The sequence below is a fragment of the Tursiops truncatus genome, chromosome 8, assembly GCF_011762595.2.
Source record: "Tursiops truncatus isolate mTurTru1 chromosome 8, mTurTru1.mat.Y, whole genome shotgun sequence".
NCBI classification, from domain to species: Eukaryota; Metazoa; Chordata; class Mammalia; order Artiodactyla; family Delphinidae; genus Tursiops; species Tursiops truncatus.
This window is the reverse complement of record NC_047041.1, coordinates 101,479,853-101,501,263: the sequence shown is the minus strand read 5'-3', so window position 1 is coordinate 101,501,263 and position 21,411 is coordinate 101,479,853. Positions and strand designations below refer to the sequence as shown.

General features: G+C 60.1%; 2 protein-coding genes across 13 annotated transcripts in view; one reads left to right on the top strand and one right to left on the bottom strand.

Moving 5' to 3' along the window:
* The window catches only part of LTBP3 (latent transforming growth factor beta binding protein 3), a 17,786-nt gene extending 8,521 nt beyond the window's left edge, over window positions 1-9,265 (top strand). For 3 of the 6 annotated variants that reach the window (XM_033861042.2, XM_033861044.2, XM_033861048.2), the window contains exons 12-28: window positions 563-688; window positions 773-904; window positions 1,024-1,152; window positions 1,392-1,514; window positions 1,756-1,878; window positions 4,604-4,726; window positions 4,975-5,094; window positions 5,956-6,084; window positions 6,396-6,563; window positions 6,752-6,835; window positions 7,141-7,269; window positions 7,374-7,511; window positions 7,613-7,753; window positions 7,885-8,046; window positions 8,130-8,210; window positions 8,292-8,423; window positions 8,559-9,265. In XM_033861042.2, the coding sequence (XP_033716933.1) occupies window positions 563-688; window positions 773-904; window positions 1,024-1,152; window positions 1,392-1,514; window positions 1,756-1,878; window positions 4,604-4,726; window positions 4,975-5,094; window positions 5,956-6,084; window positions 6,396-6,563; window positions 6,752-6,835; window positions 7,141-7,269; window positions 7,374-7,511; window positions 7,613-7,753; window positions 7,885-8,046; window positions 8,130-8,210; window positions 8,292-8,423; window positions 8,559-8,710 (2,192 nt within the window). In that variant the 3' untranslated portion in view covers window positions 8,711-9,265. The remainder of the gene's footprint in view (window positions 1-562; window positions 689-772; window positions 905-1,023; window positions 1,153-1,391; window positions 1,515-1,755; window positions 1,879-4,603; window positions 4,727-4,974; window positions 5,095-5,955; window positions 6,085-6,395; window positions 6,564-6,751; window positions 6,836-7,140; window positions 7,270-7,373; window positions 7,512-7,612; window positions 7,754-7,884; window positions 8,047-8,129; window positions 8,211-8,291; window positions 8,424-8,558) is intronic. The other 3 variants (XM_033861046.2, XM_033861047.2, XM_033861045.2) reach the window with 2 other exon arrangements.
* On the bottom strand, window positions 9,092-21,411 carry SCYL1 (SCY1 like pseudokinase 1). Of its 7 annotated transcripts, none has more exons than XM_073809154.1 (19): window positions 21,217-21,411; window positions 20,725-20,865; window positions 20,392-20,514; window positions 20,085-20,311; window positions 19,548-19,638; window positions 19,316-19,471; window positions 16,858-17,016; window positions 15,477-15,584; window positions 14,601-14,714; window positions 12,465-12,620; window positions 11,698-11,886; window positions 11,501-11,576; window positions 11,057-11,221; window positions 10,685-10,827; window positions 10,318-10,409; window positions 9,949-10,020; window positions 9,631-9,843; window positions 9,484-9,557; window positions 9,092-9,356 (listed from the first exon to the last, which is right to left on the bottom strand). In XM_073809154.1, the coding sequence occupies exons 1-19, from the start codon at window positions 21,325-21,327 to the stop codon at window positions 9,232-9,234; spliced, it is 2,535 nt and encodes an 844-aa protein (XP_073665255.1). In that variant the 5' UTR covers window positions 21,328-21,411; the 3' UTR covers window positions 9,092-9,231. The 7 variants fall into 7 exon arrangements, with proteins under 7 accessions (XP_073665255.1, XP_033716942.1, XP_033716943.1 ...); XM_033861051.2 differs by having other exon boundaries at window positions 9,484-9,538; XM_033861052.2 differs by lacking the exon at window positions 9,484-9,557.

Here is a 21,411-nt window from a genome sequence, read left to right as displayed (position 1 = left end):
CACAACGGGGAGAGGTGGAGGCACGAAGTACTAGGAATCGTAGGAAATAGGGTGAGGAGGATTCCTGGATCTGACCACTTATGCACAACCATGTGTGAGCCAGGATTCCCAGGAAACCAGCTCCTGTCTGCCTTGGGAGGGGGAGGAAAACCACTGTTCTGGAATGGGGGGGGGGGCAGGTCCCTAAGGCAAAGGGTGTTGGTTCACTGATCTAGAGGATGTTTGTGTGGGTGAGGCTGCAGGGTTTGAGGTATTGAGGTTACTGGGGTCAGGGTATCATAAGTGGGGATAGAAGTATCAAGGTTTCCTGGAGTTGAGGAGATAGGGATGTCAGGGACCTGGGGTCATGGTTTGGGGCTGCCGGAGGTTGTGATGTTGGGCTTATCTGTGATGGAGGTGTAGGGAATCCTAGGATTGGAGCACCCGAGCTTAGGGTGCGACCCGGCCCAGGTATCCGGGTCGTTAGTAATGGGCTATCCAGGTCCTCCCTGGGGACGTGGCAGAAAGTGAATGCTCCCTGCCTGGACCCCTGACCTACCGCCCCACCCCCCAACCCCGGCAGAGACGGACGAGTGCCGACTGAACCAGAACATCTGTGGCCACGGGGAGTGCGTCCCGGGACCCTCGGACTATTCCTGCCATTGTAACCCGGGCTACCGGTCGCATCCGCAGCACCGCTACTGCGTGGGTGAGCGTGGCGAGTGGGTGGCGCGGGGGCGGCCCTGGCTCCCGACAGACCTCTGACGCCTCTCCGCCCGCGCGCCCTTCTCAGACGTGAACGAGTGCGAGGCGGAGCCGTGCGGCGCCGGGAGGGGAATCTGCATGAACACCGGCGGCTCCTACAACTGCCACTGCAACCGCGGCTACCGCCTGCACGTCGGCGCCGGGGGACGCTCGTGCGTGGGTGAGCACGGCCGGGCCGGGGGTGGCGCTGGGGCTAGGTGGACCTGGGGGGCTCTCCCGACCGCATGTAATCCCCTCCGCCGCCTTGCACTCCCCTCGCGCCCCCTTCCTCCCGCTCAGACCTGAACGAGTGTGCCAAGCCCCACCTGTGCGGCGACGGCGGCTTCTGCATCAACTTTCCCGGTCACTACAAGTGCAACTGCTACTCCGGCTACCGGCTCAAAACCTCTCGACCGCCCGTGTGCGAAGGTGGGGAAGACCCCATCCAGACCGCCGGGGGTCCTCAGCGGTCCCTCGGCCTGGGGTGGGGGCGGAGGGCCTCACCCCCGTCTCTGCCCAGCTCTGGGCCTCTCAGAGGTTTCGGTCCGGAGCCCAGAGGGCCTGCTTCGCCTTGTCGATTTGTGACGAAGGGAGGCCCTGCCGAGGACGCTGAGCGCCTGGCCGGCCACGTTGTCCCCAAACGAGTCCTATTCCTCCCTACTGTGCAGACATCGACGAGTGCCGAGACCCTAGTTCCTGCCCAGATGGCAAATGCGAGAACAAACCTGGGAGCTTCAAGTGCATTGCCTGTCTGCCTGGCTACCGCAGTCAGGGGGGCGGGGCCTGCCGCGGTAAGGGCGAGGCAGGGGTTCGGGGTAGGGTAGGGGGCGGGGCCTCGAAAGCAAATGGGCGGGGCCCTTCGGGAGTCGCCCCTGTGATGGAGCGGGGGTAATGGCGGTGGAAGTCATCTCCAGACTGGGCGTCCTTCCTGGGAGTAGAGGACCCCCCCCATCCCGGGCGGAGGGGGCTCCCACCCCCTCACAGTGCATCATCCGGTGGGGCGGAATCCGCGGCGAACCTTCTCCGCTGCAGACGTGAACGAGTGCGCCGAGGGCAGCCCCTGCTCTCCCGGCTGGTGCGAGAACCTCCCGGGCTCCTTCCGCTGCACGTGCGCCCAGGGCTATGCGCCCGCGCCGGACGGCCGCAGTTGCCTGGGTGAGCTCCAGCTCTCCCCGCCCTGCTACCCGCCACCCATTCACGCGCCGAAGCTGGGGACTGGGTCACCCCGTCTGTCGGACGGGTGGGCAGGAGGTAGCTAATTCACAGACACCGCCCCTTCACTGATCCACTCACTACTTTCCTCAGCGGACCTGGCGGAGGAGGGGGCGACCAGAATTTCTACGTAGGAAGGATCTTAGGAGGCAAAGCTTGAAGCTGCGTTTGCAAAGCACGTTACTTAAATTTGAGGGGGGAAAAAAGATATAAAAGAAAGGGGATGTTAGTAGTCCCCCCGACACTAATGTTTCTTATGTATCAGGAGGAAGGCTGAGGGCTGGGATTCAGAGAAACTGGAGAACAGTAGACACCAACTGTAGAGCGCAGGGCTGTAGGACTGGATGGAGTTTGGGTGTTCCTGGGAAACCTCAGCAGGGCTGGGAGAAGGGGAGGTCTGAGTGCTCTTAAAGGATCAACAGGAGTTAACCAAGCAAAGAAAGGTGAGAGGGAAGAGCATGCCAGGCGCAGCGCCAGCGAAGTCAGAGGCAAACACCAGCACGGAGTGTACAGGGAATGTAAGGTGTAAGCAGGGGATGGGGGCTGAGGCTGGCCGGTGAGGGGCAGGTCCCCACACCCTGAAGGGCCCACCTAAGCCCTGCCCAAGAGGTTGAGCTTCACCCTGAGGTTATTAGGAGGCACCTGAAGCATTTTAAGGGGAAGAATGGCAAGACTGGCCATTTGTTTTAGAAAGTTCCCTGATGCCCATTGTGGAGAGTGGCTGGAGGTCTGGTGGGGACTCAGGACAGAGACAGTGGTGGACCTGATGAGAATAGAGGCCTAAGGATGGTCATGAGGTTATGTGATATTAGAGAAATATTAGAACGCGTTACCTGGGCTGCTTGTGAACTGGATGTCAAGGTGAAGGAAAGAGGGGAGTAAGGGATCCTTAGGTTTCCAGTTTGGGTGAGTCAGGGGGTTCTGCTCACCGGGATAGGGTCCCCTGGGGTGGGGCATGTTTGAGAAGGAAGACATTAAGTTTCATGTTGGACAGTTGAGCAGGTGGTCCCTGTGGGCCTTTCAGCTGGCAATGCCAGCAGAGGGTGGGCCATACTGATTGGAAACCTTGGGCCAGACACACCCAACTGGAACTGTGTATTGTGGGGGTGTGGATCCTTGGGGTGTCCCTGGGAGGGTGTGAAGCCTTGGGGGTGTGCCCTGGGAGGAGCTGCGGAGACTTGAGGTGCCACTGGGGGTGTGTGGAGCCTCGGGGTAGGCACTGGGGAGAGCTGTGGAGCCTCGGGGTGCAGTCAAGGATGGTGGGTCCGGTGAGGGGAGCCTTGGCAGAGCCTTGTGGGTACTGCCACGTCGGTAGAAGGCAGGGGAATCGGAGCAGGAGGTGGCGGAGCAGAGGTGGTGGGAGGGCCCAGGGAGCACTAGCTGAGAAGCTGGGGAGCGGAGGCATGCAGGGAAGAGGAGGATGAGGTAAATGCAACAGAGAGCTTCTAGTAAAATAAGGACTAGCTGGGGAGACGAGAAGGTCCTTGGTGGCCTTGGCAGGGGAGCTTCCGTGGCATGACGGGAGGCCAGAAGATGCAGGCAGCAAGTGAGGAGGAGTGAGACCTGGGATCACCAGAGTGGGGTGTAGGCTGTAGGCTGAGGAGAACAGTAGAGGTTTGGAACTGCCCAAGAGCACGGGGGCTACCTAGGGGCTTTCGAGTGTCAAGGCTTGAGAGGAGGAGGAGAGGGTAGCGCTAGCCATGCTGAGGATCTGGCTGGGCTGGAGGCCAGAGGGAGTGGAGTGGCCCAGGGTGCTCAGCTTGGTGGCTGGCTCCAGCCCCGCTCAGCACCCAGGATCCTGAGAAGCAGGCTAGGGCTCTGACTTTGCCAGACCAGTGAGGAGGAAGGAGAGGTGTTCATGGGCCCTTGCTAGAGGAGGTAGAGTTGGGGGCTTGAGAACAGCGGAGGCAGCGGGAAGGAAGCTGCGTCTGAGGTGTCCAAGAGGGGGCAGATCCCAGCCCCTTGCACCGAGAGTGAGTGGCTGGCATTGAGGTGAAGGCCACAGAAACTGAGGGATGAAGGGCTGTAAGGTCAGAGGCTGGGCCTGGCTGTCCAAATGGACGTTGAAAACTCACAGGATGGGGAGGAAGAGAGAGGGAGAGGGGCTAGGAAGGTGGGTGCTGACAATAGAGAGGCTGGCTTGGGGGCCAGGTGCACCTCGGAGGAAGAGTGTGGTTTGAAAGGGGTCTGGGGTGTGGGCAACGACCAGCTTCCACCAGAAAGGACTGCAGAGAAGCATGCTCTCAGAGCCAAGTCCCTTTACTGCACAAGCAGAACAAGTTTATTCTGTGAGACCAAAGATATAGGGGAGCTTATTTACATGGGAAGGAAGGCAGCCACGGCAGGTGGGGGAAGGGCAAGAGCAGCTGTGAGAGCAGTTGGGGCAAAAGGAAGCCCAGGGCAGAATGAGATTGTTTGGTGAGAACAGATGAAGGATGGGGAGGCCTGAGTTCTTTGGAATCATACGTGGCCCAGGGTTCCTGGCAGCACCTGGTCTGGTCGTTAGGGCATAGTGTGCCACACAGGAGCAGAGTGAGGGTCCCATGCTTTTCTCCAGCTCCACTCACCTCAGCTCTGGTGCTCCAGGCCATGGGCAGGAGTGGGAAAAGGGTAGCAGAGGCCCAAGACCGTCCCATCCTGGCCCTCTGACAGCCCCTGTGCCCCATAGATGTGGATGAGTGTGAGGCTGGGGACGTGTGTGACAACGGCATCTGCACCAACACGCCAGGCTCCTTCCAGTGTCAGTGCCTCTCTGGCTACCATCTGTCAAGGGACCGGAGCCACTGTGAGGGTGAGGGGGCCCTTGAGTTGGGGGGCTGACCTGTTCCTCCCTACCCCGAGACCTCCACTGCCCAGGCGCCAAGCCCAGGGGCTACCTGTAAACAAGCCAGGCACTCCCATGGCCAGCCCCCATCCAGATGCAAGATGAGGCCTGGGGTGTGGGCCCTACCCAGGGCTCTTTGGGAAGCCTTGGAAGCCTCAGGCTGTGTGTGATTGGGCTTAGCCCCTGAGATTCTCCCCCTCTTTGATTCCCTACAGACATTGATGAGTGTGACTTTCCCGCAGCCTGCATCGGGGGTGATTGCATCAACACCAATGGCTCCTATCGATGTCTCTGTCCCCAGGGGCATCGGCTGGTAGGCGGCCGGAAGTGCCAAGGTATGGGGGGATTGGCTGAGAGCTCCCGAGGAGCAATGGCAGGCAGCAGTAATCTCCTAGACACACTATTGATCTGTCTTTCCATCCATCCATCCACTCACTCATCCTTCTACTCTTTCACTGAAAACAACAACAGTGATAATGACAGTAATTAACGGTGCTTATTACTATGTGCCAAATCACCTCTGTATGCATTCATCCAACAAGAGTTTACTGAGCAGCTAATACTTTCCAGGTTCTGTGCTATATACTAGATATTGAGCAATGACCCAGGGCTCCCAGCTAGGGGAGACTGACATGTAAATTGATTCTTACAGTTCAGGGTGCTGGGTGCCAAAAGAGGTCTGGACTAGTGATTTATTCCAACAGTTGAATTGGAACTTGAAGCATAAATAGGGTTCCCTAAAGCATAAATAGATTCCCTAAGCAGAGAAAAGCATGGGATGGTATTCCAGGCCCAAAGAACAGTATTTGCAAAGCACAGAGATCCGGAAGAAACTAGTTGTGTTTTAAGGGAGAGTAGACACCTATGCCCTAAGCACAGAGCTGAGGGTGTTGGTGGTTTAGAGTAAAGGGTGATGAGACTTAAAGATATTGGGAGACCAAACTGAAAGTCCCCAAATGCTGAGCTGAGAGTTAGGACTTCATTCTGTTAGGTTTTATGAAGAATAATACATCGAGTGTGCACACAACTACCCACATGCACAGACAGACGCGAGTGGATTTCCTGTCATGTGTACTTTGAAGTCACAGTGGAAATTCAGGTTCTGATCTTGTGTGAGGCCCTTGAGGCATACTCCCGGGGAAAGAGGGGCTCATTTCCCTCTGAGTGATTCTTTCTGCTCACCTCACTCCCTGAAGACATAGATGAGTGCAGCCAGGACCCGGGTCTGTGCCTTCCCCATGGGGCCTGTGAGAACCTGCAGGGCTCCTACATTTGCGTCTGCGATGAAGGCTTCATGCCCACCCAGGACCAGCACGGCTGTGAGGGTGAGTGCCCTCTCGGATTCCTCCTCAATCTAGACAACTCCCTTGAGCTGCAGCTGGGGCTCAGAGTTGTATCCTGGTCCCACCCTCTGGAATGTGGCGAACAGGAAGAAATCTCTTTTTGCCTGGGAGAGCCCGGTGGGGCCAGACCTCACAGGAGGGCCCTGAATGCCACATTGAGGACGGAGCTTGGCTTTCACAGTGCAGCTAAGGGGAGCCAGGGGATGTGGGGGAATAGAGGGATGAGGTTGGTGGGCAGCGTGGACAGGCAAAGACATTCTGCAGGAACCTGAGCTGCTCTCCCCTCCCCTCAGAGGTGGAGCAGCCCCACCACAAGAAGGAGTGCTACCTTAACTTCGATGACACCGTGTTCTGCGACAGTGTACTGGCCACCAATGTCACCCAGCAGGAGTGCTGCTGCTCCCTGGGGGCTGGCTGGGGAGACCACTGCGAGATCTATCCCTGCCCAGTCTACAGCTCAGGTCAGGAGCCGGGCAGGCCCTTTCCTTTTTCTGAGCCTTAGTTTCTTCATTTGGAAACGGACTGGGGGAGAGAGCCCCTCCCTGGGTAGGTGGGAAATGAGGCGAGAGCTCTGACCTGTGCCCGACAGCCAGCACACACGCGCTCAATCCTGCCTCCTTCCTTCCCCACGGCCACTATCTCGCTGTAGCTGAGTTCCACAGCCTTTGCCCGGACGGGAAGGGCTACACCCAGGACAACAACATTGTCAACTACGGAATCCCAACCCACCGTGGTAAGCCCCAACACGGCTCCGCCCACCTGGCATGCCCTGCTCCGCCCGCCGAGGTTTGGACTGCCCCGATCCCGCCAGTGCTTGTCAGTGGCGGGTAGTGGGGTAAGGCCCGCCCACTCCCTCACCGACTGCCCCGCCCCTCCACAAAGCCCCGCCCCACCACTCTTACGTCAGCGTTCGGAAAAGCCCCTCGTACAGAGTTTTCGTCCCTTCCACCGTAAGCCCCACCCACACGTTCTCTGCTGCGGGGCCTAAGTGGCCCCGCAGGTAGAGGGCGAGGGCGCCCACGGCCTGTCACTCCGCAGACATCGACGAATGCATATTGTTTGGGGCGGAGATCTGCAAGGAGGGCAAGTGCGTGAACACGCAGCCCGGCTACGAGTGCTATTGCAAGCAAGGCTTCTACTACGACGGGAACCTGCTGGAATGCGTGGGTGAGTGCAGCCGGCCCCTGTGGCCGCGGGAAAGCAGCCGGGAGACACGCACAACCACCCGACTCGGGGCCGGTTCCTACCACTCGCGCTTTTCCTCCCCTCAGACGTGGACGAATGCTTGGACGAGTCTAACTGCCGGAATGGAGTGTGTGAGAACACGCGCGGTGGCTACCGCTGCGCCTGCACGCCCCCGGCCGAGTACAGCCCGGCGCAGCGCCAGTGTCTGAGCCCAGAGGAGATGGGTGAGGCTCGGGTCGGCCAGCTGGGGAAACAGGAGGGAGGCTGGCCGAGCCGAGCTGTGACTTCCACCCCTACACACCCATCATCCCCTCGCTGCCCGTAGACGTGGACGAGTGCCAGGACCCCGCAGCCTGCCGCCCTGGCCGCTGCGTCAACCTGCCGGGCTCCTACCGCTGCGAGTGCCGCCCGCCCTGGGTGCCCGGGCCCTCTGGCCGCGACTGCCAGCTCCCCGAGAGCCCGGCCGGTGAGGGCAAGGGTCATCTTGGGCTCTCCAGAGCCCTGTCCGCCGCCTGGAGACCCGGGGCCGCGGTTCCCCCGAGGGTGGGTTGGAGCGGGGGAGGGCGCTCCTCCCTGACGCCGGGTCCCCCTCCGCAGAGCGTGCCCCGGAGCGGCGGGACGTGTGCTGGAGCCAGCGCGGAGAGGACGGCATGTGTGCGGGCCCCCTGGCCGGGCCCGCCCTCACCTTCGACGACTGCTGCTGTCGCCAGGGCCGAGGTTGGGGAGCCCAGTGCCGCCCGTGCCCGCCGCGCGGCGCCGGTGAGCCGGCCCGGGAGGGAGTTTGGGGCGGGAGCCGGGGTGAATCGACGCCGCAGACGTCTGACCGCCCCCTGCCCTCTCAGGGTCCCACTGCCCGACGTCGCAGAGTGAGAGCAATTCCTTCTGGGACGCGAGTCCCCTGCTGCTGGGAAAGCCCCCGCGAGGTGAGTGTAAAGGGAGGGACAGAGGCGGGGTCCGCGGCCATCGCTGGGATTGGTGTTGACGTCTGCATTCTCCCGGCGCAGAAGAGGACAGCTCGGAGGAGGATTCAGACGAGTGCCGCTGCGTGAGCGGCCGCTGTGTGCCTCGGCCGGGCGGCGCAGTATGCGAGTGTCCTGGTGGCTTCCAGCTAGACGCCTCCCGCGCGCGCTGCGTCGGTGAGCTGGGCCGAGGGGCGGGGCAATGGAGGGGCGGGGCGGGGCCCTGCAGAACCCCGCCTGGACCGGAAGCCCAGCGCGCCGCGCGGCTCCGGCTCCGTCGCGAAGTCCGCACCTGTTAACTCCCACACCCAGACATCGACGAGTGCCGAGAGCTGAACCAGCGCGGGCTACTATGCAAGAGCGAGCGCTGCGTGAACACGAGCGGTTCCTTCCGCTGCGTCTGCAAAGCTGGCTTCGCGCGCAGCCGCCCACATGGAGCTTGCGTGCCCCAGCGCCGCCGCTGACACCACCCTCGGTCTGGACCTCGGCAATCACCGAGGAGTTTCTGACCGACACTTGGGGCGAGCTCCGCCTCTCGCTTGTGCCCTGACTCGGGGCTCGGACCCAGGGACCCTTCGGGGCCCGCAGACCCCTTCCCCGAGCCCCGTGTTCCAAGGGTGCCCATACCAGCTCCACCCGGTTCATAGGCAGATGTTGGGTCTCTCTGGCGCTGCCGGCCTTCCTTCCAGAGGGCGTTTCCCAGAAACTGATAAATCAGATCGTGCCTCTTTACTCTGGGTTTTCGAAGTATATTGATGTTCATGTCCGTGGTGGGCGCAGTCTCCGAAGGGCAGCACCAGACCCCAGCCTCCTTGGAGGGGCTAGACTGAGCCCAGCACAGGGGGTGCGAAATAGAATTTATTGTGGCTCTGATTATGTATATGTGAAATGTGCCTGGCCAGGCTGGCCGGGCTCCCAGGGTTTGTACAATAAATACATCTGCGGGGCCTGCTCTCTGAGGCTGGGAAGCGCCCACACCCGCGGTTCAGTCCAGCTTCCGGGTTCCCAGCTTCATGGGGCCCTTGGCTGTCTTTTTCTCAGCGCGTTTCGCCTCCATCTCCCGCCTACGCTCCTCGCGCTTCTTCCGGGCTAGCTCTGCCTTGGCCTGTCCTGGGAACAAGAAGGGGAGGAGGGCTACGGCGTCAGGACAACCTGAGTCTCAGCTTCCCAGCCCATGCCTGCCCCAGAGGAGGGTAGCCCTAGCCCATCAGCCAGCCAGCCCAGGGGAAGCACTTACGGCTCTCGGCCTCCAGGCCCTCCCAGTTGTCATCACCCCACGAGTCCCGCCTCGGCTGGAAAGGGAAGTGTGGGCTGGAGTGGAGGCCTACTCTCAGTTGAGGTCCACCCCAGGCCTGCACCCTCCCACTGGACAGGTGCCGAGTACCTGGGCACCAGCCTCCCGACGCACTGACAGGGCAGCAAAGGGGTCGCCTTTGTCACTAGGCTCCGGTCCACCCCAGTTATACTCGCTGGCCAGCCGTGTGCCCTCAGGGGGTGGCTCCGGGGGGCTTGGCTCCTGCCAGCCCTGCTCCCATGCGTCCTCGGCTTCCCAGCTGCTCCAGTCTGACTCCTGGGATTTGTGACCAGGGTTGCTGGTCTGCAAAGAGAAGGGGGAGATAGTGCCAGAGAAAGGGAGGGAGGGGCAGGGAGGGAGGGGCAGGGCTCCACCCCACATACATGTACCCTGTCCCACCCAGCTCACCTGCCCAGCCCAGCTGGCTTGGCCCCCAGTACTCCAGTTGTCCTGCTGGGCCAACACAGATTCGGCCTCCTGCTGCAGTGTGGGGAGGAGAGCATGACCATAGGGTCCCCTGTACTCCACCCAAAAGGGCAAAGAAGCCCCCTAGCCCCTGCCCAGCCATGGGCTCCACCCTTTCTTCTTTTGCCTTCCCTCTCGTTTTCTCCTTAGGCTCTGTCTCCCATCAGTAAAGTGGACACGCTGAACCTGGCCTGTCATCACTGCTCTATGAAGCTGGGTAATGAAATCTAGAGTTCCACACCCCTGCCTGTGGCCTCAGGCGTCTCACCCAGAGCTCTGCCCCCATTCCCTTCAGAACAGCCCCACTCCAACCTCAGCCCATGCTGAGCCCAGCCCCAGGGAGGACTGGTTGGTTGCAGGCCTGGGAGTGACTTCTCCTTGCTGGTCACAGGGTGGGGTGGGCCCTAGAACAGGTATAGGAGGGACGGGGAGTGGAGGAGAGGAAGGAGGGTCAGTGGGCTGAGCCAACCACCAGCAGCCTGGCCTCTGGAGTTGAGTGGGGGCTCAGCTGTCAGCTCTAACCCGCAACGGCTGCTCCATGACACCTACTTGCCCAGGATGCTGTGCAGATGAGGACAGGTCTGACTCCAGCCAAGCCCACATGAGTTCCTTGAATGGCAGGGGAGCCTGTGACCTTGAAGCTGGGGTCGCCCGGGTAGGCCTCCTCAGCCCCACTTACCTCCAAGCTACCCCAGTCTTCATCATCCCATCTGTCGGCAGCAGTGCTGTCCTCTTCTGCGTCCTTGCTCTCCTCTTGTGTCTCCCAGTGGTCTGAGGTCGTGGGTGTGGCAGGGACAGGGGTTGGGGCTGGGGCAGGAAGTCCTGGGGAGCAGAGGCTCACTGAGTTGCCACACACTGGGCCCCAGGAAGGTCTCAGAGCAGGGCCGAGGTTGCTGGGGGTGTGTAGAGTGGAAGCTCACAAGGGGACTGGACCGTACCGTCTCCTATGTCCCCATCACCATCCCGGGGGGAAGTCGATCAGTAACAGGTCCTAGGTGCCAGCAACCCCAGGCCCTCTCAGTCACCGATACAGCCGATCTGGGACACTCACCCTCAGGCACGGGTCTCTGGGGAACGTTGGTCTCAGCTGGGGCAGCCGTGGGGTGGGCACGGATCAGCTTAGAGGTGAGTGAGGAGACCCCTGTCACGGCCCAGCCTGCCCAGCTGGCTGCGGCTCCTCCCATTCCAGGGCTGGAGGCTGCATGGACGTCCTTCTCTGGGCAGTGACAGGAGAGACAGGTATGGACACCTCAGGCTTCCATGGGGAGGGTGGTAGGAGGGCAAGAACTGAAACAGAGCAACCTGCAGTGGGCGTCCCCCTTCTCCAGGTACTGTGTTCTCCCAACTGTGAGATGGGGGTGGGGGAGTGATGTACAGTCTGTCCTCTAGGGTTCTTCCAGCTTTCGGACGCTCCAATGAGGTAGAAGGGGGCCATGACAGGTGACAGTTAAGAATGTGGCAAGAGTCACAGGGAACACGAGTGTGGGCCACTCACCGGCTTCGGCCAGCTGGGTGGGGTCCTCCGACACAGACTCCAGTTTGGACAGGAAGCTTCGAATGGCCTTGAAGGCCTGTGGGGTAGCAAGGGGCAGAGCTGGGGCCTCCAAGGTTCCCGTGAGCCTGCCAGGCCAGCTAGGGCCCAGGTATCCCCCAGAGCCCCAGCTCCAGGGCCCAGCCCCAGCTGTGCCCTACCTGGTCCCGCACGGATCTCTCAGGATCCACGGTGAGGCTGCAGAGCACAGGCAGGATCTTGTGGGCACAGTCAGTCATCGAGTAGAGGTTGTGGGTGGCGGCGAAGCCCAAAACACCCGCGACCCGGGATGGTGCAAACGGGTCCTTAGTGGCCCGGCTAAAGGCGGAGGTGAGGACCCTGTGTCTGGTCTGGGGTGGGGCGGGAAGAGGGCTCCTGAGTATAGGATCAGTGTGGGGCCCAGAACTGACAGGCCTTACTTCCCAGAACAGAGGCCATCCACGGGGTCTCCAGAGTCTAAGAAATGGGAGTTAATCACTAACAAATGGGGAGAATTTACTTAAAACTCTAGACCTTGGCTTCTCCTCCCAAATCACTGGGCTCACGCTGCCTCAGAGTGACAGGGGCCAGAGCAGCAGCTGCCTCAGGGCTGAGGCCAGTGCCTCCCTCCCCACCTGCACTGCAGACCGACTCATTCATTCCTGTTAAGGGCTTGGGAGCTGCAGGCGTCTGCATTCACAGGCCCTGGCTGAGGGGAGGGGATGCAAGGCCGTGGAGGCAAGCAGGCCTGGGTTTGGTTCCCAGACCCACCACCTACTGGTGGTGTGACCGGTTCAACTCACTCCACCCTCAGACGCTGGGCTGGAGCACCCAGGGCCTAGGTCTCTGGGAGGATGACAGGCCCCACACAAGGAGACCTGGCTCTGGGGGACCTGGCTGTGGTCCCGTGACGGTGACAGAGCTCCCGGCACTTGTGCAGGGCACTCACGCCGGCACTGAGGTAGGAGCCGATTTTGCCCAGGCAGACGGTGGTGTTGCAGCGGATGGGGCCCTGCTCATCCTTAGCCTGCAGCCGCGCGAAGTGCTTCATCAGCTCCACGTTGAGGTTGGTCTCGTTCAGCTTCGGGGCCAGGAGCAGCATGGACTGCAGGGCGGGAGACGGCGGAAAGTGTGGGCTGGAGCGGGCATACTCTGGAGGCCACCAGTGGGCCTGGGCACTGAGGAGACAAAGCCCGCCAAAGCCCTCCCCAACCGACCCCCAACCTGGTCCTGGCCCCTGCCCAGAATGCTGAGGAAGGTGACCCCCACTGCTTTGCACTCCTGTCTCCCATCCCTCTCCGTCAGCTCTCTGTTGCGTGCACTCTACTCAGACTTTCACAAAAACACCTCCACATACACTCTCTACCAATTAGCTTGGGTTGAGGTCACCAATGATCTCCATGTTGCTAAATCCAAAGGCCAATTCTTCATCCTCACCAAACTTGACCCCTCAGCAGCTTTGACAGCCCGGAATTCTCCCTCCTCCTCGCAACTTTGGTCTCTTGTTCTTCCAGGACACCGCCCTCTCCTGGTTCTCTGACCTCACCTACTGCTGCTTCTCAGTCTCCTTTTGCTGAAATCTTACTGTTCAGACACCCCAGAGCTACTCCTCAAGCCTCGTATCTTTTACACCTCAGCCTAGGCGAGCTCACCCATCTCACGGCTTCGAATGCCCTTGTTAGCTGACCGTGCCCAGATGCGCACCTGCAGCCCAGACTTCTCCCCTAAACCTCACACACACATAACCAGTGCATGTCCACCTGGCTAACAGACATGCCAAGACTGGGCCTGACCTCCTCCCGCAAAACTGTTCCTCCCAGGGACTTCCCTGGTGGTCCAGTGGTTAAGAATCCGCCTTCCAATGCAGGGGACGCGGGTTCCATCACTGGTCGGAGAACTAAGATCCCACATGCCGCAGGGCAACTAAGCCCGAAAGCCACAACTACTGAGCCTGTGAACTCTGGAGCCCACGCACCACAGCTAGAGAGAAGCCCACGCGCCGCAACAAAAGATCCCGCATGCTACAACTAAGACCCGACACAGCCAAATAAATATTTAGAAAACGAAACGAAACAAAACAAAAAAACTGTTCCTCCCAGTCTTCTCAGTAAATGGCAACTGAACCTTCCAGTTGCTCAGGCCAGAAACCTTGGAGCCATCCTTGACTCCATATCTACCCATCACCAAATACTGTCAGCTCCACCTTCACAATGCTGCCCCTTCTCTCCACCTGCTGCTACCACTCAGGTCTGAGCTACTGTCATCTTTCATTTGGGCCACTGTAATAGCACTTAACAGTGTCCCAGCTTCCACCCTTGCCCTGACAGTTAGTTCTCCACACAGCAACACAGTGTTTTGCAACAGGTCAGATCAGGTCAGTGCTCTGCTCAATCCCCCAGGGTTCCTGTCTCACTCCCATGAATGCAACAGGTCCCTGCCATGCCCTACGAGGCCCTGGCCCCACCATGACCTCTCAGACTACACTGCCCGCAATCATGCCCCTTCAGCCATGCTGAACCTCTTGCTGCTACTCCTACACTCCAGGTACACGCCAGCCTCAGGACCTTTGCACATGTTGTTCCTTCTGCAGGCAACATATTTCCTCCAAATCTCCTCCTTCACCCCTTTTCACCTTTTTTCCTTAAACGACATCTCCTCTGCAAGGTCTTCCCTGATCACTGTTTTTAGAACTGCAAACTCTTCACACTCTCCATCGCTTTCTAACATAATATACTTTTTTCTAATTCTGTTTATTGTCTGCCAAGCCCCCTCCCCCTCTCCTCGAAAAGAAGCTCCAAGAAGGCAGGGACCTTGGTCTGCCTGTGCATACTGCACCCCAGCATGGGACACAGGGCCGGGCACAAAGCGTGTCTGCTGAATGGAGGACTATTGGTCATGCCCATCCTGTTGCCCCCACCACCTGCCGAGCTGTACCCACAGCCTGGACCTACATGCAGAACAGTGCTTGCCCCTCCCGTAACCTGCTCGACCCACAGGCCAAAACCAAGGCCTGTGTGTCCTCTGATGAGCCCCCTCTAAGCCTCAGAAAACCAGGGGTGGCCCCTCTGGGCCTGGTTACACCCACCTTGACTGTCTGCTCCCGGATGGCAGGGTTGGTGTCCAGGAAGCCATGCACGACATGGGGAAAGATCTGGGTGTTGACTGTTGGCTCATCAAGGTACTGGATGAACTGCTCCATCTGTGGTCCGGGTTGGGGCATGAGAAGGCAGTCAGCCCTTCTACCCCTCACCAGAGACATGGGATCAGCCTTAACATGGTTTCTCCACCTGGCAGGCACTGGCTGGCCAGGGGAGTCTCCTGAGGCCCCCACCTCGCATCTGGCCTCAGGCCCACGTGGACTGGTGAGGCTGCAAGGAGGGTGCTGAGAAGAGCCTGGGAATGGGAGGTGGAGGGCCTGGCCTCTGGTCCTGCTCAGCAGGCTAACTGGTCACACCCCCTCTTAGAGCCTCCACCGCCTGTCTATAAAAAGGAGTGCAACCCCCGCCCAGAGAAGCGCTGTGAGGAAGGCTGGTGTGTTGAGCACCAGAGAGGGAATGTTGCCTGGAAGCACGGGTGGCCCCCACCCTTGATCCCATCAGTCCTGTATGATGCTCCCAGCTGCCCTGGGGTTGGCAAGAGAGACATTATCCCCACTCTAGAGGGGACCGAGCCAGGAGATTGGGCGGCGCAGGGGGAGGCGTTTAAGCCCTGCAGCCCGGGCGGGCGGGGCATTCCCAAAGCTGCCAATGAGCCCTGCGATTATCCTGACTTCCTGAGAGCACAGCCCCGCTTGTTCCTCACCAGTGTGTATGTTTCAGGGAGGGGTTTCTGGGGTCTCTGTGTAGCCGGCGCAGGGGCTTGAGCTACCTGCCTGGGGCTGGAGGTGAGGAGGGGGCCTCCCGTGCAGCCAGGGTGGGGTCCGGGTGGGGTGGAAGCAGGCAGGGTGTGCCGTGGCCCCTACCTGTTGTAGGAGGCGGATACGCATGGCCCGGTCAGTCGATGAGAACATCTTGACCACGACAGGGATGATCTTCCGCTGATACTCCGCAGCGCCGAGGAACTTACCCACCTGAGAGAAGGCGCGGGAAGAGGGGCTCAGCTCCGTCCACAGGACTGAGATGACTTCACTGGGCTCATTTAACTCCCTCAGGCTCCCTGCTGATTTCCCAGGGTGGGAACGGGGTGAGGGCGGTGGGGTGGGGCAGGCACATCCTCAGCAGCCCCTCTGCCCGTACTCCGTCTCAGTCAGCGCTGCCCTTAACCCTTCTGCGTCAAGGCCTTTCTTAGGAGGCTCACAAAAGCTCTGTGCCCTTCCCTATAATCAAGCACCTAGACACCACGTGCCCACAGAGTTCTGCCTGTGATTTCTGGGGGTTCTCAGCTCCACAAGATTTACTTGCCGTCTTCCCCGCTTCCCACATGCCAAGTTCGTTTGGGGAAAGGGTTCTCCCACCGAGCGGGAAATGGCAGGCGCCCCGGTAACAGTGGGCTGGGGTCTGAGGAGGGGGAGAGGATCCAGCCCCTAGAAGCAAGAGAGCTAAGCGCCGAGTGGTCAGGAAGGAAGGAAAGTGAGGTGGTGAGCAGGTGATCCCCTGGGCCCTGGGAACCAGAGTGCCCAGGTCAGACCAGGGAGGCTGTCTTGAGGAAATGGAGGAAGGGCTATAGGCTCTGAAGGAAGGAGTGTTTGGAAAAAGAATTTTGGAGGCACAGGGTGTCCCTTGCCCAGGGACAAGAAGTCCCCACCACCTCCCTGACAGCTGGTCAGGTGACCCTGACTTGCTGAACCACTGGATGTCAAAGCTCCTCCTCGGACCTCCCTGGTGGGAAGCAGTTAAGAATCCGCCTGCCAATACAGGGGACACGGGTTCGAGCCCTGTCCGGGAGGATCCCACATACCGCGGAGCAACTAAGCCCGTGCGCCACAACTACTGAGCCTGCGCTCTAGAGCCCGTGTGCACCACAACTACTGAGCCTGCGCTCTAGAGCCCGCGAGCCACAACCACTGAAGCCCGTGTGCCTAGAGCCCATGCTCCGCAGCAAGAGAAGACACCACAGTGAGAAGCCCGCGCACCGCAACGAAGAGTAGCCCCCGCTCGCCACAACTAGAGAAAGCCCGCGCGCAGCAGCAAAGACCCAACACAGCCAAAATAAATAAAATTAAAAAAAAAAAAGTACATATATTAAAAAAAAGCTCCCCGTCACGTGGGCTTGGATATCCCTGACCAGGCTGCCCCTGCAAGGACACCAGCGAGGCTGGCCACGCCCTTGGCCTCTCTTCTGCCCTTCAGACCTACTCAGCCAGTCTCTGGGCCCACAGTTCCTGAGGCTCCAGGCCCACTCACCTTGAACAGGGGCGTGAGGACAACAGCCCCTGCGCTGCCAAACTCGAAGGCGGTCAACAGCTGGGGCAGCACCTTGTGGCGGCAGAAATCCTCAGGGAACGAGTCTAGGCTCTTGCTCAGCTCTTGGAAGAACTTTTGCTTCTCGGCTGGCTCTTTGATCTGGTGGAGCATGGACAGGATGCAGGGAACGGGAAATCAGCCTGGTCACGGTCTCGTCAGCCACGGGCAAGGACGGGGGTCACCTCCAACCCGAAGGTAAACTTAAGCTTGGGGTGCCAGATGGGCTGGGTTCAAATCCCGACTCTCCCATTTATTAGCCATGTGACCTTAGGCGAGTTCCCCCACCTGTAAAATGGGGTAGTAACTGTACTGTCTCACAGAACTGTGCCGAGGATTCAACCAGAAAACGCACATGAAAGCTGCCCGGCACACTGGAGGCGCTCAGTCAGTGACCGTCATTATTGTCACTGCCACCTGGCCTGCTGCTGTGAAAGCAGCCACTAGGGGGATCAAGCCCTTTATCAGCGTTGCCTCTGCTCCTCAGGACGACACAAGGTGTGAGTACCATTAACCCCACGGCACAGACGAGAAAACAGGCTTAGTGAGGCCAAGGGGCTCACTCTGGCACCCTGGGCCTGGCTGGGTTGGGCACACCTGCAGCCCCGTGGGTGGAGGTCGTGGCAGGCTGTGGAAAGGCAGGGAGGAGGTGCAGTTTACCCCCGGAGCTCGTCCTCCCACTGGGCCCGAACAGGCCAGGCTGTCAGCTCGATGGTCTCCTTCAGTCCTCCTAACCTCCCCGAGGCTGTAATACCCACAACTCACACTTCCTGAGCACAAACTACGTGCCAGGCAGGTTACGTGCTAAAACCTTTACACAGGTGAAATAATCCAATGAGGAAGCTGAGGCACAGAGAGGGCAAGGAGCTTGTCCAAAGTTACACAGCTAAGAAGCCGTCAAGGAAGGGTATGACCCGGTGGTGTGGCACCTCTGCTGTGCTACAGGCTGTGAAGAAGTGCTGTCATTCCCCCATTTACAAAGGAGGAGACTGAGGCTCAAGGTCACCAGGCAGGAATGGTAGGGCATGGATTATAACCCTGTCCTGTACGCTTCCAAAGTCCCTGTGCTCTCTGCTGTACCCTCACCGCCAGAGCTGCTGCCTGGGCCAGAAGAGGTGATCTCTAACTGGGGTTGGGGAGGACCTGGTTGGCCCCTGAGCAGCTCAATCTAGTGTGGGAGGCAGGCTTGGTGCTCTGACGACAGGGTTCAGGGGAGCAAAGGCCCAGAGAGAGGCCAAACCGCATCCAAGGTCGCACACTGAGAGTCACAGCTGGGCTCTCTCCACCGCTGCGCTCAATGATGGGAAGAGGGGCCACTGGGCACTGCCCTCCCACGCTCTCATCGGGACCTGCCAGAAACAGCCTATTTCCTGTGGGGCACATATTACGGAGAAGGGCAGCCCGGCAGAGCCAGCCATGTGAGAAGAAGAACTCCATGTAACAGAGCTCCTGCTGTCCCTACACTGCCCAGGAGGCAACAGGGCTCAGCGTTTCCAGCACCTTCTTCAGCTCATGTTCCCATCCTCGGAAGGCCTCCCAGCCCCTATCTGAGTCAAGATTCCACAGACCATCGAGGTCTGTGGAAGTGTCTGTCACTCCTCCCCCATTCTGGATTCTCAGTCACCTCTCTGTGTGCCCCACACAAGGCCGGGTCAGAACGGGTGTCCAGGGCAGAGCCTCCCTCCTTCATTCCCTACAACAGTGCTATGGGTCAGCAGATACTATAGTTATTCTCACTGGGCAGATATGGAAACTGAGGTTCAATGAGGTTAAGCTGAGGGGTCCCTCCTTACCATCTTTCCATTTGCTGTTCCCTCTGCCTGGAACATTCTTCACCAGTTACCATCCCCATGACTCCCACCTTCACACCCTTCAGGTCACAGCTCAAACATCACCCTTGAGAGAGCCCTTCCCTAAACACCCAACCTTCACTGTTTTCCTTCCCGGCACTTATCCACATTCCAGGAAGCACAGCTTTCCTCATTTATGGGGTTTTTTGTCCCTTTCCCCCAGTGAGAGTCCCCAAGGCTGGGGGCCTGGTCCATTTACCCCCCACCCTGCTACCCACACCACAGCCCAACATTCAGGGCCAGTGCCAGTTAACAGAGTGCCCGGAGCAGTCACTAAGCCCCACTATGTGCCAGAAACCACACTATGCAAGTCAGACTCACTGACTCCTCACCCTGCTCCTTTGAAGTAGGTGCTGTTATTAGGACTGAACTTCAGCCAAGAGAAGTCACACGTAAATGACAGTTGGAGCCAGGGTTTGAACCCAGACAGCCTAGCTCCACAGTCTGTGCTTGTCTCCTGGGGTCTAATGATCAGGGAGCCTATAAAGTGGGGACGGGACACAGGGGTGAGGAACGTAGGGCCAGAGCCCAGGGTGGGGCAGGGGACTCACCTGAATCTCTTCCAGGAAGAGGTTGGTCTCCACAAAGCGGTTGTTCATGAAGCCACCAGGTGCCCGGCAGTTCTGCAGGAAGCGGGCTGGGTTGGGACGTACCTTGGGGTTGGCTCCAACCAGCTCACAGTAATGGGGCACCAGTGACTTGGGGATCTGTGGGAGAAGCGTCAGGGTCAGGGCAGGGGCTGGCTGGCTGGTGGAGAGGGGCCGGGTGGGGTCAGACACTCACCTTCCCAGGGTTTCGAAGGGCGGCTGCACGAGGTAGGGGCCCATTGAAGACTTCCCAGATGAGGCAGCCCAAGCGCCACATGTCAGCTGACCTGAGGCAGTGACCAGAGCTGCTCAAGGCCCTGCCACCTGCCAGCATAGGCCTCCAATCTACCCTGGGCACTAGGCACTCACTGCATGGCAAACCCTGGGCTGTGTTCCTCAGCTAATCCTCCCATCAGCCCCGAGAAGCACGTTTCATTAGCCCCATTTGACAGATAAGGAAACTGAGGCTCAGAAGAGCAAGGACATCCACCCCAGGTCACACAACTTTAAAATTCAGAACCACCTGACCCCAAAGCCTGTGTTTATCCTGCCCTACCTCCCTGAGGATCCTGGGAGCAAGGAGTGGGCCCCACCCTGAGGACCCTAGTTTCCTCCTCAGTCAGGTGGCAGGGGATAGGGGAGTACCAGCTAATCTAGGGGTCCTGAGGCTGCAGGGGCTTCCAGAATAGGGCAGGGTGGGGCATGCCACCACCACCCCCCCGCAGTCACCCACCACTTCTCTCTGGCCGCTCTGCCACTGCCGTCGGCCAACTCCGGGGGATCGTACTGCTCAAGCTCGGGGATCCCCTTGCGGGGAGGTCCCCCGCCATTGCCCTGGGCGGAATACATGTAGTCCAGGCCCCCAAGCTTCCACTCGCCAGCGCGGTCCACGAACACAGCGGCCATGCAGACATTGTTGTGGATGAGGCTGCAGTCGTTGACCAGGAAGCTGAGGGCTTTCTGGGGGCAGAAGGAGCCATCACAGCCCAGTAGCTGCAGCCCCCCAGCCCTGCTCTCATCACCACTGCCCCCCACCTCACCACAATCTGGTGTAGCCCCCAGGAGAGCTCCAGTTCCCTCAGGTCACCAGCCTCTGCTCGCGCCTTGAGGTACGCTCCCAGCGGGGTCACAGCCTCTGTCACTATGTGGAGGCATCTGTCTGTCTGAAGGGGACACGGGGGATCAGGGGGGGATGGGGCGAGAGGAAGGCGAGATGAGAGACATGATGGGGAGAGGGGTGGAGAAGAGGAAGTCAAATCTGGGGGGCGCTGGGGCAGAAGGGCTGGAAACTGGCAGGAAGGCAGAAGCCAGGAGTGGGAGACTGGGAAAAGGTGAGAGGCAGAGACGGGGCAGACTGAGCAGCAGGTAGGTACCTCCAGCCCATCGATGTAGGCCAGGATGTTGGGGTGCCGGAGAGTTTTGAGGCGCTTGAAGGCAGCTTTGGCCACCTGGGTCTGCTCTTCGACGCCGGGCTTCACGTCATACACGAAGATGGACACCGGGCTGCCTGTGGCCTGTGGGAGGGCGGAGCGGCCTCAGGTGTGTGGGCCGGGTCCCGGGCAGACCACTCCACCTCCGAGATGGTCCCCGGAGCTGGTTCAGTGCCGGAAAGGAAGGGCCGCCGGCCTGGTCTCTCCCCAAGTCAACCCTTGGGGACAGAGTCGGGCCCACGTAACCCTGGTTGGGTCCGCCTGTCGGTCCCTCGGTCCTTCCGCCCGCCACGTCGGCACTGCCCGTCCCCCCGCCCGGCCCGTAGCCCTAGAGGCTCCGCAGCCACGTCAGGCGGGCGCGACGCGGCGGAGCCGGCGGCGCTGACTAGGCGAGACCGAGGTCCGCTGCGGCCTGCGGAGCGGGGTCGCTCTTACCTTCTTACGGCCGCGGTGCAGGACCCAGGGCCCGGGAGGGCCGCCCTCGGGGAGTTCCGGGCTGAGCTCAAACGGGAAATCCCGGACCGGGTCCCGAGCAAAGAACCACATCGTCCCCGCCGCCGCCGCGGGATCGGGGTCCTCAGCTCCTGGTCCTCCGGCGGCCCGAGCCGGGGCGGGGCGGGGCGAGGGCGG